This window comes from Neoarius graeffei, chromosome 25, assembly GCF_027579695.1.
Source record: "Neoarius graeffei isolate fNeoGra1 chromosome 25, fNeoGra1.pri, whole genome shotgun sequence".
Classification (NCBI taxonomy): domain Eukaryota; kingdom Metazoa; phylum Chordata; class Actinopteri; order Siluriformes; family Ariidae; genus Neoarius; species Neoarius graeffei.
In genome coordinates this window covers 24,528,926-24,544,267 of record NC_083593.1, presented here as the reverse complement: position 1 = coordinate 24,544,267, position 15,342 = coordinate 24,528,926, and the positions used below count along the sequence as shown (strand labels likewise).

Below are 15,342 nucleotides of genomic sequence, written 5' to 3'. Positions count from 1 at the left end.
ATAGGAGCGGACATGGTCTCTGTGAAAACGTACGTGTTGAATATTTCAATACATTGAATAAATGATTATTGGAGCATGCTTAGTGTCTGTATGGGTGTGAAACACACTCACTCAAAATTGCGTGGTGGAGGGTTCCACTGCTCTGGGTGGCCCAGCATCCAGTCAGACCAGACTTTAACACTTGGCAGGAGTGCTCGCAGGTCAGTTGGAAAAGTGGACACTCGCACCATGGGCTCCACTTCTTCATTAACCTCCTCCAATGGTATAGGCTCTGACACACAAACAAAATTGTGACCACAGCCTGCCTCTGCAATAATTCACCACTTTAGACACACACATATTGCAGTGGGGTCAGTGATCTTTTAGATTTTCAAAACAGCAAAAATAAATAAAAAATGCAACAGCAAGTTACATTTTACATTGTGTGTGAATCCAAATTTGTATTTCAGTTTTGTATGTGCCAACTGAAACAGACAGGCATTTTTATGCATTTAATTGGATACACTCCTTGAAAATGTCATTCAGCAAAGTAATACTATTTTCCATAGAATACTGAAAGTCAAATGACAGTCACAGATGATGAAAAATTGTTGATCTACATGAATCTATAAACGGGCATAAAATTTCCACACTAAAACAAAAATTAAATACTTGTCTTTTAAGGTAACAGTTTTTCATGCGTCAACATTTTTCCTATTATTCCAGTAGAGATGTTTAAAAAAAATTAAATTAAAAAATGCTTTTAAAAATCATATACAACCTCATTATTGTCCTACATTAATTTCATTGTCTGGGTCAACTAACAATATTTTATATATTTATTGTGAAACATTTACTGAATGACGTCTTTCGTTTTACTGAATGACATACTGCAACATACCGTTGCACATAAACCTAATAACTGGATGTAGTCCTAAATAAAAAGGGTATCAAAGACTTCCAAATTAAACTAAACGTTTTATTAGCATTTAAAAAAAAATTTAAAAAAATTTTAAAAAAGGCCTCTCCATTAACTTGTCACTAATCAGTAATAAAAGAACCACCTATGATGCCACCATTTTCAAGATCCATGACCTATGAAATGCATCATTCACCGAAATACACGTGGGGGAGGCAGGAGGGCACAGTGGTGCAGTGGTTAGTACAGTCACCCCACAGCAAGAAGGTTCTGAATTTGAACAAATTGGGGAGGGTTGCATCAGGAAGGGCATCCGGTGTAAAACCTATGCCAAATCAAATATGCGGCTTCAGATGGTCCGCTTGTGGCGGCCCCTCATGGGGTAGCCAAAAGAAGACGATGACAACGACATTGCGTGGGGAAGACAAACTGCATTATGGGATGGTATTTTTGTGCTCTTAGTCGGGCTGTTCATAAATCGATTATTTTCGTCTTGGGAACATGATTACTGACTGACTTTAGAAACATCATGCATTTATTAAAAACTAAATCATACATATGCATATTATTATTATTATTATTAGTAGTAGTAGTAGTAGAATTATTTCCTGTTAGCCTCAGACATCCACACAGACACTTCATAAACCTGTTAATATTCACGTCTGATCTCAGACACAAAACAATTAATTTAACAATAATGTAGCAGGGTTTCTCCGAAAGCATCATAGTGTAGCGGCTCCGCTATGCTTGATTGGCCGATACGTTTAGTGACATGCTGCTACCCATTAAACCGCCACTGCAACACTTACAATTTAGACCTATTAGGGATCGTGTTAACACAGAAATCATGCACTTCTATGCACAAAAATGCCCCCCAAAAAAACAAACAAACAAAAAAAAAAAAAGCATGAACTTTAACGCATCCCAGGACGCAGGGCTCCTACTCAAATTTTTCCTGATTGTCTTGGCAAATCTGGTAGATTATGTTGTTTAACAAAGCAAAAGTGAACAGAACAAAAAAGTCACAGCATCATGGTCACCTTTATATGACATCATGGCAACTGCAGATATCCTAAATGTGGGCTCTGGACGCGGTATATTTTATTAGACCCAATGCTTGGCTCAACGAGCAGCAGGTTTGCTCTATACTGATAATGTAGACTCTGCTAAACACCATAAAATATGCAAGCTCTAGGCTCTGGCTTGTTCATTACTGTTACATGTCCACATCTGAGCTTACCTTTGTCATAATAAGGTATTTTTCTTCATCAGGAACTTCCCATAACATTCCAGCATGAAACCTGCCTCGAAACATGGGTAGGAATCTGTACTTTTGTCTGCCTTTAGCAGAAATCCCCAATACTCAATAGTTCAGGATGTCGTAATGTTCCAAATCTGGTTTGCTGTACACTTTCCAAGTGGAATAAATACATGTGGGTAAATTAAGAACAATCTTTTGTGTGTGTGTGTCTCTAATATAAATGCAAGTTCAGTGAAGGGTATTTGGTCAGTAACATGCAGTGAACTGGCTGCTGCGGTCTCACAACTACGGTCTGCCACTGTTGCGGAGTAGTTTTCTGCAGTTTTCTTTGTGAAAAACTCCATAATTAAGCTGCAACCCGTTGGTGTTTTCTTCACTCGTACCCAGCTTGAAGGTTCCACCATTTTTGCCCAAGTTACCTATGAATATTAGTTGTGAATCGCTCATCCAATCACAATGCGGGATACCCTTCACTAACATCAGCTATGAACTTAGGTCAAGTTCAGGGCCATGGGCTTGCATGGACTATATTAATTACCTGCTTAAAGGCTACAAAACCCATGCATGTTGATTCTCGCTTTATACTGTAAGCAGGGATAGTGTGAGGATTTTTTGTTCTGGGACCCACATGACTGGCCAAATTGGGGTCCCTGGCATTTTTTGGTGAGTCCCAAATAAATAAATAAATAAATAAAGAGCACGCGTGCGCCATACAGTCGCAGTGTGCAGCCACGATCTTGCTGCCCCCCGTTAAACAATTCCGCAACAGTAGCAGACCATAGTTACGAGACCGCAACAGCCAGTTCACTGCATGTTACTGACCAAATTTTGCCAAATGCCAGGTCATCTGATATTTTTTCATTTTATCATTATTTATTGTTTACTTCAGTTTTGAGTATTAGGCATTTAGTCATCAACACTATTGCCAAAATTTAAAGATCAGTATTTTGAACAACTCATGCCATGTTGCATCACCATTCACTGTTTGATGTGAAATAAACTGCAGTCTCCTTTGGAACACAACACTGCTTGTGAGATGTAAATGGGTAAGTATGACACCCTTGTGTATGTACCAGTAGACTGTACGGAGTAGTGCTAGACCATGCAACCTGTTAGCTTTACTATCTAGACCCAAGTTCTGTCCATGTTACATCAACTTATGGATTTGTTAAATATTAACTTGAGTACACTGAGGCTAAATTTAGGTCTATGGGATTTTTATAACTGAATGGCCTTGAGCTAGAAAATGCATTAGGAGAAATAACAGGTGCACAGAACTTTCATACCAAGCTCACATAAAATGCTCTACACACACGGGAATGCTTTGTTGGCATCCAGTCTTCCTGTTCAACTGCAGCTTGCCATTTTTCTTGTCTTTCTGGGTTTGCCAGGAAGTTGTGAAAAGTTAAACCAGATTTATCTCCATGTCCATTTATTACATCCAAAAGCACTACAGGTCTCTGGCATTGTTCTTTTAGATGTAACTTCAAGTTTATCTGTAGATGTTTACTGAATTGGGCTTACAAATCACTCGCGTACACTTGTGTCAGTTGTTGTCAAACACAAAGCTTGCCTGGCAACATGGCCACATAAACAAATCCACAGTTATGATGGCGTCATGTGAAAGGCCCCTACTGGCATCGTCTTAACCAGCTTCATGAGGTAGTCACCTGGAATGCTTTTCAATTAACAGATGTGCCTTGTCACAAGTTAATTAGCAGAATTTCTTGCTGTCTTAATGCGTTTGAGGCCATCAAACAGTAAAGAGTAAATAAAAATTGCAACAAACAACCCTATTCAATAACTGTAGTAATACACAAGTCTAGAACTGCTCAACTAAGTAAAGAGAATTAAAGATAGTCCTTCATTACTTTAAGACATGAAGTGTCTTAATAACAATAAAGAAAAACCTATGAATGAGTAGGTTTGTCCAAACTTTTGACTGGTACTTGTACATGGTTTTAACTTGCATTTGTGGATGTAGTGACAAACTGTTCACAGACGATGGTTTTCAAAAGCGTTCTGGAGCCCATGCAGTGAAACGTGTTCATTTTTAACACAGTGCCACCTGAGGGCGCGAAGATCACAGGCATCCACAGTGTTGGTTTTTAGCCTTGTCCCTTGCATACAGAGATTTCTCCAGATTCTCTGAATCTTTTAATGATATATACTACAGACCATATGATCCCCAAATTTGCAATTTTCCAGTGAGGAACATTATTCTTAAATTGTTGCACTATTTGCTTGCACAATTTTTCAGTGGTGAACCCCTCCCCATCTTTACTTCTGAGATGCTCAGCCTCTCTGGGATGCTCTTTTTATAGTCAATCATGTTACTGACCTGTTGACTTAATGCCTACCTAATTAGTTTTTAACATTACCCAACTTTTCTTTAGTCTTTTGTTGCCCCTGTCCCAACTGTTTTGAAGCGTCTTGGTGGCAATAAATTCAAAATGAGCATATATTTTTCAAATAAAGAAAATGTTCTCAATTTCAACATTTGACAAGTTGTCTTTGTGCTATTTTCAATGAAATATAGGGTTTCCATAATTTGTAAATCATCGCATTCTGTTCTTATTTACCTTTTACACAGCATCCCAACTTTCTTGGAATTGGGGATACAACAACTTAATACAAGTCTAATAATGTGAGCAAATATATTAATTTTTTGTTTACCGATTTAAAAAAAATTTTAATAAAACATTCAGGTAAATTGGAAATAATTCCAAATTAAAGCCAAAGGTTTAAGTTCCAAAATGTTTTTCTTCATGGTTGAATACAGAGGCTACAGAAGCTGAGAAAGGTTTTAGTGAACGTTGACAATTCCGTCAGGTTTTTCAGAAACCCTTCAGGTTTTAGAAGGTTCTTTCAACCAATGCCTTAGGTCAGAGAATGATGTTTGAGAAGGTGCCTTAGGCATAATAGGTTAAGAAGGAAATAAATTAGGATAACCGAGGTCATACCGACAAATCAAATGACAAATTTCACAAACATTCATTCATTCTTAACAGGCAGTTGCTTGGCTACACATTACCAACAATAACACTGACCTTGATTTATAAATTTCAAAATTTCATCTCATTTAAACGTTTCCAAAATCTACAACATCTTGAACACTTTTTTGCCGTTTGACTGAATAACACTCGAATCTGGGACACCAGTGCACCACATATGGAAAAGGTGAAATTATTTGAAGTTTATGAGCAAACGCTTCAACTTCTCGCCAATTTGGGTGGTCTTTTTGGGTCTTCTGAGTGATGCCATCACGTCACATGACTAAATTCATGTGACTACAGTTCAAAATGGTCTCTAATCTTTGTTTTACTGCATTACATTCAGGTAAATATGTCTTTGCAGAACAAAGTTTTTGTGGGTATTGAATTATATGTATCTTGTCAATACTTTAAAATATGTTTACCAAAAGGCTTGGAAAAAAAATATGCTGAGAGAATAGTTCATGATTTTTACATTATTTTATCATTTAACAACTGCCCTCATTGACAAATGACATTTTACCACTTTACTACTACAAAATTAACTCGATGTAGTATTATTCAAACAATTATGAATAGTGATGAGAAAGTGATGAGATTATTGCCATTAAACAATATTTAACAAATTTTCTACAAAAATATAAAATTAACTGCTTGTGGAAACAAATCTGGGCATCCTGTTATTGATGCATTTATGCAATAATTTGATGACTATTTTTCTTGTACTTGAACCCAGAACTTTCTGAAAGGTATATTCAAGTTTTTTTAGACCGAGGTCCTTAATATGGACTGCTGAATGAAAATTGATTGGGTCATTCTGATTAAGATTTATAAGTGGATATCGGTTCTATTTAGATATTAAGTTGAATTTTTAGAAAGGTATGATCACTGTTCACCTGCAGGTGTTTCTTTAAGAAGTTCAGTGCAACGCTTCACCAGTAGCCCAAACATGGCCAAACCCAAAGAGGTAGACTGCTCTTCCAATACTGAACGAGCCTCTCCCTGCCCTTTATCTGAGAAAGACATACCAAGGCAAAAAGTGGGGAGACAGGGACAAAAGACATGCTTCTAATCATCTGAATACAGATGTGCAGTAAAATATCAGCTGATGTGAAATAGAGTAGTTATGGTGTGGGGATACCTCTAGTATAAGCATAGTGAATGGTGAACATGTTGACTGTGGTGACCTGAAGCATGCGTGTACTTCCCAGAGGAGATGGACTATGCTGGAGGAGGACCTGGAACTCCTCCAACACACGAGTGGCCACAGCTGGGAAGCTCTCCATCCTATGAGACCAACAAGTTATAACTGAGGGTTTTAGGCCTTCATTCATTCCCAAGCAAGCAAGCCCCCCCCAAAGAAAAGTGGACAAGTGGAAAAAGGAGGAAAATAAATATAATGAACATGACAAGATTAACTGCAGTCAATCATGCCAGTCAGAAGTCATAAGAGGACTTAAGGCTTTGGTTTAAATAAATAAATAAATTTCACTTCTAAAATGTAACAACATTCATTACTCATCAGGTCCCAAACGGCTGTGATTCAGTTTTACAAGTCATGTTAAAAGAGCATACATGCCCAATACACTGATCTGAGATAATTTGTCTTTTTCTTTAAAGTACACAATTTAATAATTAAATAATTATGAGACAAGTCAACATGTCTAAGGGTCAGTAGACCTGTGTATGAATACTGCACAAGAGAGAGACACTGTAGCAACTTACCCTACTTTAGTGAAGAGTTTTCCATGAGTATGAAGAAAACTCAAGACAAATCTCTTATTTAGCTAGAAGAACAGAGAAGATTCATTAAAATGCATGCACTGGCACCCATGTAGCACTGTTGTCAGGCAATGACAACACAAGATCACAACTCCAAAAATGAAATGATTCTTACTCATGCATTCAAACAATGATAATGCAATTTAAACTGCTGTACAGTCCAGTAGTGCTTAAGCCAGGCTCTCAAGAACCACAGTTAAACAAACTTATTCAAGGTTGGTAACAAGTTCAAAAAGGTTCCATCAATATTTACACTGGGAAGAAGCCAAAAACATTTTATAAAATCACCAGTGCCAGAAATCATAATGCTGAGACGGGGGGGGGGGGGAATGACTAAACCAGTACCTAATTTTTTTTTCTGTGTCTGTTGACAGTGGATGGATCATTTCATTTGACAATGAGATATAAAAATGAATTCATGAAAAAATAAAAATAAATTTTTTCATGCTTGCATTATGTTATTGAGTTTCAGAATTAATTGTGGCAATGTTGATGGTTTAAAGGTGTCATTCCACGACAAGCCGTTTAATACTTGCTCTTTTTGAAATACCATAGGTCACTCCGAGTTGCATATGTGAAAATGTTCTTCTACCCCCATTCCCTGTATTAGCCTATGAAAGAAAACAGACGGAAAAATGAGCAAATCAGAAAAAGCCCTACGAACTTGCGTCACTTCAAAAATTAGTAGTCATGGCCTCGCCCATAACCGACTGGAGGAAGCGTCACAGTGCTGTTAGCCAATCAGAAGCAATATGTTTACATTCCATGAATATTCATGAGTAAGAGCTGAAATCCTGTCATTCTCTCCCCACCCACTCCTCCGCCAAACTAGAACAGCCTGAAACAAGAGCACCACGGCATTTTTTTTTTCACCAAAACCGGCTCACAGGGCATTCGCACAATTAATGAAAAAACGATGCAATGACACCTTGAATGCATCGTTAACCCTAAGCTTATCATCATTGTCTAACAATTATTCCACAAAATCGAGTCATAAATGAGCTGATAGCTGACAAGCCGCATAGCGCCAAGTGGGCTATAAGTCATGTACTATAGGGGAAAAATATAATTTTTAGAGAATCTCTGCCTCTCAGATCCTTAGAAGGAAGGTCAGACACTCTGTCTCATGTTTATATAAGATGAAGTACGTAGTTGTGTTACAATGTTCCATCTTAAGTTTCTCTACGTGCAGAGATAGCAAAAGAGACGCCCCTGATCGTGAAAGAAGATAACAGGGGAACATCTGATGTGTTCGTTATGCTCAAATGTATAAAGAGTGTGATAACAGGTGGTGCTTCTCTGGGTGAAATGCTGTGAATTTCATTTCAGAGAAACCCTCTTGCAAGGAGTATAATAAACTACAGTGGTGCTTGAAAATTTGTGAACCCTTTAGAATTTTCTATATTTCTGCATTAATATGACCCAAAACATCATCAGATTTTCACACAAGTCCAAAAAGTAGATAAAGAGAACCCAGTTAAATAAGTGAGACAAAAATATTATACTAGGTCATTTATTTATTGAGGAAAATTATCCAATATTACATATTTGTGAGTGGTAAAAGTATGTGAACCTCTAGGATTAGCAGTTAATTTGGAGGTGAAATTAGAGTCAGGTGTTTGCAATCAACGGGATGACAAATCAGGTGTGAGTGGGCACTCTGTTTTATTTAAAGAACAGGGATCTATCAAAGTCTGATCTTCACAACACATGTTTGTGGAAGTGTATCATGGCACGAACAAAGGAGATTTCTGAGGACCTCAGAAAAAGCATTGTTGATGCTCATCAGGCTGGAAAAGGTTACAAAACCATCCCTAAATCGTTTGGACTCCATCAATCCACAAATCAGATAGATTGTGAACAAATGGAAGAAATTCAAGACCATTGTTACCCTCCCCAGGAGTGGTTGACCAACAAAGATCGCTCCAAGAGCAAGGCGTGTAATAGTCGGCGAGGTCACAAAAGGACCCCAGGGTAACTTCTAAGCAACTGAAGGCCTCTCTCACATTGGCTAATGTTAAATGTTCATGAGTCCACCATCAGGAGAACACTGAACAACAATGGTGTGCATGGCAGGGTTGCAAGGAGAAAGCCACTGTTCTCCAAAAAGAACATTGCTGCTCATCTGCAGTTTGCTCAAGATCACATGGACAAGCCAGAAGGCTATTGGAAAAATGTTTTGTCGATGAATGAGACGAAAATAGAACATTTTTGTTTAAATGCAAAGCGTTATGTTTGGAGAAAGAAAAATACTGCATTCCAGCATAAGAACCTTATCCCATCTGTGAAACATGTTGGTGGTAGTATCATGGTTTGGGCCTGTTTTGCTGCATCTGGGCCAGGACAGCTTGCAATCATTGATGGAACAATGAATTCTGAATTATACCAGCAAATTCTGAAGGAAAATGTCAGGACATCTGTCCATGAACTGAATCTCAAGAGAAGATGGGTCATGCAGCAAGACAACAACCCGAAGCACACAAGTCATTCTACCAAAGAATGGTTAAAGAAGAAGAAAGTTAATGTTTTGCAATGGCCAAGTCAAAGTCCTGACCTTAATTCAATCGAAATGTTGTGGAAGGACCTGAAGCGAGCAATTCATGTGAGGAAACTCCCCAACATCCCAGAATTGAAGCTGTTCTGTCTGGAGGAATGGGCTAAAATTCCTCCAAGCCAGTGTGCAGGACTGATCAACAGTTACCGAAAATGTTTAGTTGCAGTTATTGCTGCACAAGGGGGTCACACCAGACACTGAAAGCAAAGGTTCATATACTTTTGCCACTCTCAGATATGTCATATTGGATCATTTTCCTCAATAAATAAATGACCAAGTATAATATTTTTGTCTCATCTGTTTAACTGGGTTCTCTTTATCGACTTTTAGGACTTGTGTGCAAATCTGATGTTTTAGATCATGTTTCTAGAGAAATATAGAAAATTCTAAAAAGGGTTCACAAACTTTCAAGAACCACTGTATTTCCTTGTTTGTTTTCCTGATCCCCAATTTCCCATTTCTCGTCTCTGATTCTGCCTTGTCTACGATAGCCTGTTTGTGCCTCGCTCAACCGGTTTCACGATTCTGCCTGCCGTTCTGGATTCTTTACCTGTCTTCACATGTATGAATAAACACGCCTTCTGCACTTACATCCGTCTCCCAACCACCTCCGACAGAATACTTCGCACTCCCTGACAAAAAGAATGCACATTCACCTGTTCTTATATTATGTTCAAGAACAAACTTGTGTTCATGGCGCTAAAACAGCCACTGTCAAATGGTGTGGTTGGAGTGTTGGACTCAACTCAGAACAATAGTGGACTCTACTTGAAACCTGACTTCGACCTGACTCGGACTTGAACTCTGGGGACCCGAGACTGGACTCTAGGTTTAGTGACTCAACTACAACAGCACAGTACTTATAGAGATACTTGTAAACAATGGCCACTGTCAGCAATGCGATTATTGCTATGTAAAAAGATTGATTTTCTCAGTGAATAAAAGCAAACAAAAGCACGTCACATAAAAATTCAAGGAAAATTTAAAAAAAACAACAACACTGCAAGCAGCTGGCGATGGAGGGTTTATTGGCAGCAAAACCTTGTGCATGTTCAATGCTTCAATAATTGGTCTTATTTTACAGCCAAATGCTTCACATTCAGGCATCTTTAGGGTCGTTTAGAACAAATTAGAAGTGATGTATCCACTAGATCTCAGCCTCAGTAAGTTATGTGGATAGTCAGCTACGTCACAATCCCAGATTCTCTGACATAATTTGTACTCTGAGCGCAATATCTGAACCTTGGAGAGAATCAGATGGCCGCACCTAAGGATGTTTTATTTTAGAAGAAAAACAAAAACAAACAGTCTGTACACAGTATACAGGTACAAATATGAACTAATTAATTTTAGTCAAACAGGTCTTCCTTGGAAGATGATATCTATCAGTATAAAGGAGTTGATTTTTTGGGTTTAGGTTGCCTTCAAGGTACAATGCCTGTAAAACCTCATGTCCGATCCTACCAGACAACTAAAAGTCTGTGCAAGGATGAGTAAAACTTTAATGGCAATCGTCCAATTGGACGACAAAAGCTAGTGTTAGCGTTAGCAACCTAAGCAACACAGAGACACAGGCGCTAAGAGAGCAGGGAACCAGTCTAAAGTAGCTCGTCTCGTTTGACAGGAAATGCATTCAAAAGTTTTATTCATCAACATGACAATATATAAAAGTACAAAAATATTTTGAGGAAATCATTCAAATTTCCTTGCTTTTGGTTATAATTCATCGAAGTATGCATGTGTTCGAGTATACTGGAAAAGCTCGGCTCAGAGGGATCCACATAATGACGTAATTATACCGACTGGCTACGGGCAACAAGGGTCAAGGACATCGTGTGCCAGCAGCACGGTTGAAGCGGGCAGGTGTCAAACTTGGAACTTTTATATGACGATTTGAGTTAATAATAAAACGATATCATTGAATAAATGTTCCTTACCTCTAACCAGTGTGTGCGTTTTTATACATATCCCCATCCATTTAATTGTTTTTGATGGTTTCATATATTTCGTAATGATATTTTCTAAACATGTATCAACATACCACCATTGTGGCACAGGAGCTTGTGATTGGTGGACAGCCGACAAAGGGTGTCTCCCATTGATTGTAAATCATGGCATAAAAATCGTAAACACATACGGGACCCGCTGATTGGCAGTTCACATACTGAAGACAGCTTAAAAAAAAAAAAAAAAGGATCTACTACCGGATTACAACCCAGATTCCAAAAAAGTTGGGACAAAGTACAAATTGTAAATGAAAACAGAATGCAATGATGTGGAAGTTTCAAAATTCCATATTTTATTCAGAATAGAACATAGATGACATATCAAATGTTTAAACTGAGAAAATGTATCATTTAAAGAGAAAAATTAGGTGATTTTAAATTTCATGACAACATCTCAAAAAAGTTGGGACAAGGCCATGTTTACCACTGTGAGACATCCCCTTTTCTCTTTACAACACTCTGTAAACGTCTGGGGACTGAGGAGACAAGTTGCTCAAGTTTAGGGATAGGAATGTTAACCCATTCTTGTCTAATGTAGGATTCTAGTTGCTCAACTGTCTTAGGTCTTTTTTGTCGTATCTTCCGTTTTATGATGCGCCAAACGTTTTCTATGGGTGAAAGATCTGGACTGCAGGCTGGCCAGTTCAGTACCCGGACCCTTCTTCTACGCAGCCATGATGCTGTAATTGATGCAGTATGTGGTTTGGCATTGTCATGTTGGAAAATGCAAGGTCTTCCCTGAAAGAGACGTCGTCTGGATGGGAGCATATGTTGCTCTAGAATCTGGATATGACGCGGTACGCGGTGGTCCGGACCACCGTATTTTCCATACAAAACGAGGGCATTAATTAATTATTTTTCCTGGATTGTGGTCCGGTTCACCGTATGCTGTATTATATTACGATATAAATAAAAACTTACCAAAATCATACTGTGTTTGTCATTTAATACGAGTTTTTTTACAAAGTCGTACATCATTTGTTATTTTTTCTCAAACCAGAAGAGAAATGCATGCGTAAAACACACGCGCAATAAAAGATACCAGTTCTAACGCATGTAAAAAAGCGGGAGCTGCCACGAGGGAAGTGAAAAATTATTTTACCAACTTCACAGTAAGACTTTTTATTTGTCTTCTGAACTTGGTGGTCCGGACCACACCTGAAAACGGCGTGGTCCGGACCACAACGGTAGTCCGGACCACCGCGTACCGCGTCATATACCTTTCAGCATTGATGGTGTCTTTCCAGATGTGTAAGCTGCCCATGCCACACACACTAATGCAACCCCATACCATCAGAGATGCAGGCTTCTGAACTGAGCACTGATAACAACTTGGGTTGTCCTTCTCCTCTTTAGTCCGAATGACACGGCGTCCCTGATTTCCATCAATAACTTCAAATTTTGATTCGTCTGACCACAGAACAGTTTTCCACTTTGCCACAGTCCATTTTAAATGAGCCTTGGCCCAGAGAAGACGTCTGCACTTCTGGATCACGTTTAGATATGGTTTCTTCTTTGAACTATAGCATTTTAGCTGGCAACGGCGGATGGCACGGTGAATTGTGTTCACAGATAATGTTCTCTGGAAATATTCCTGAGCCCATTTTGTGATTTCCAATACAGAAGCTTGCCTGTATATGATGCAGTGCCGTCTAAGGGCCCGAAGATCACAGGCACCCAGTATGGTTTTCTGGCCTTGACCCTTACGCACAGAGATTCTTCCAGATTCTCTGAATCTTTTGATATTATGCACTGTAGATGATGATATGTTCAAACTCTTTGCAATTTTACACTGTCGAACTCCTTTCTGATATTGCTCCGCTATTTGTCGGCGCAGAATTAGGGGGATTGGTGATCCTCTTCCCATCTTTACTGCTGAGAGCCGCTGCCACTCCAAGATGCTCCTTTTATACCCAGTCATGTTAATGACCTATTGCCAATTGACCTAATGAGTTGCAATTTGGTCCTCCAGCTGTTCTTTTTTTGTACCTTTAACTTTTCCAGCCTCTTATTGCCCCTGTCCCAACTTTTTTGAGATGTGTTGCTGTCATGAAATTTCAAATGAGCCAATATTTGACATGAAATTTCAAAATGTCTCACTTTTGACATTTGATATGTTGTCTATGTTATATTGTGAATACAATGTCAGTTTTTGAGATTTGTAAATTATTGCATTCCGTTTTTATTTACAATTTGTACTTTGTCCCAACTTTTTTGGAATCGGGGTTGTACTTGGATTTAGTCAGAAAGAAGCGAAGGATAGATATACATGGAAATTAGAGTTTATTAGTGGTTATAAGCCATGCAAAATTCATCAAAATGACTGGAGTGACAGTGCAGATTTGTGGCCTAGCATTAGCTCCACGCTGAAATATACATTCTTTTTCCCGAAAAGTCCCGACACGGAAGAACAATTTAAAAAGAAATCATAAAATAAAAAAAATAAATTTAAAATACAGAAGCAAGAAAACCTTTGTGTAAAGACGCCTCCCCCTGACATCAGCTTTTGGGAACAGAATGTTGTGAAAGCCTTTACTCTCAACATTTAAAAACATTTACTTTCAAAGGACTTTGACTTGAACTGTGGGCGAGATCTTATTCCCACCCATCCATGTCTCAGCAACCCCAAGGATATGTAGTTACACAGCTATCTGCACTCAATCATTTCTACAGTGATGTTTATTATTGTTAAAACAATACCTGAAGTGTTATTTGTAAAATATCAAAATATGTTGCTCTAGACATTTTACAATTACAGCTGCAAGTCTCTTGGGGTATGTCTCTAGTAGCTTTGTACATCTGGCCACTGGGATTTTTGCCCATTCCACAATCCAAAACTGCTCCAACTCCTTCAAGTTAAATGGGTTGTGTTAGTGTACAGCAATCTTCAAGTTACGCCATAGATTCTCAATTGGATTGAGGTCCGGGCTTTGATTAGGCCATTCCAAGACATTTAAATGTTTCCCTTTAAACCACTCCAGTGTAGCTTTTGCAGTATGTTTAGGATCATTGTCCTGCTAGACCGTGAACCTTCGTCCCAGTCTCAAACCTCTGGCTGACTCAAACAGGTTTTCCTCCAGAACTGCCCTGTATTTAGTGCCATCCATCTTTCCTTCAGTCCTGACCAGCTCTCCTGTCCCTGCAGATGAAAAACATTCCCACAACATGATGCTGCCACTACCATACTTCATTGTAGGGATGGTGTTCTCAGAGTGTTGGGTTTGCGCTACACATGGCATTTCTTATGATGGCCAAAAAGTTCAATTTTTGTCTCATTTGACCAGAGAATCTTCTTCCATGTGTTTGGGGAGTCTGCCACATGCTGTTGGGCAAACTCCAAACGTGATTTTTTTTAAGCAATGACTTTTTCTGGCCACTCTTCCATCAAGCCCCACTCTGTGGAGTGTATAACTTAAATTGGTCCTATGGACAGACATTCCCATCTCCACTGTGAATCTTTGCAGTTCCCTCAGCACTATCGTTGGTGTCTTTGTTGCATCTCTGATTAATGCTCTCCTTGCCTGGTCTGTGAGTTTTGGTGGGCGGCCTTCTCGTCAGGTTTGCAGTGGTGCCATATTCTTTCCATTTTGCTATAATGGATTTAATGGTGCTCCCTGGGATATTCAAAGCTTGGGATATTTATGATTTAACCCTGATCTATACTTCTCCACAACTTTGTTCCTGACCTGTTTGGAGTGCTCCTTGGTTTTCACGTTGCTTGCTTAGTAGTGTAGCAGAGTCAGGGTCCTTCCAGAACAGGTTGATTTATACAGACATCATGTGACAGATCATGTGACACTGACTGCACACAGGTGAATCTTAAAATCAACTAATTATGTGACTTATGA

At 38.8% G+C, this 15,342-nt stretch overlaps 1 protein-coding gene across 3 annotated transcripts in view; it reads right to left on the bottom strand.

Annotated features, from left to right (window-relative positions):
- The window catches only part of smg6 (SMG6 nonsense mediated mRNA decay factor), a 185,262-nt gene that overhangs the window by 122,878 nt on the left and 47,042 nt on the right, over positions 1-15,342 (bottom strand). For all 3 annotated transcript variants that reach the window (XR_009651536.1, XM_060908434.1, XM_060908435.1), the window contains 4 exons: positions 6,878-6,939; positions 6,294-6,439; positions 6,049-6,165; positions 112-271 (listed from right to left, as the gene is read on the bottom strand). Coding sequence is in view for 2 of the 3 variants with exons in the window: in XM_060908434.1 (XP_060764417.1) it covers positions 112-271; positions 6,049-6,165; positions 6,294-6,439; positions 6,878-6,939 (485 nt within the window). In the remaining variant the exon portion in view is untranslated. The remainder of the gene's footprint in view (positions 1-111; positions 272-6,048; positions 6,166-6,293; positions 6,440-6,877; positions 6,940-15,342) is intronic.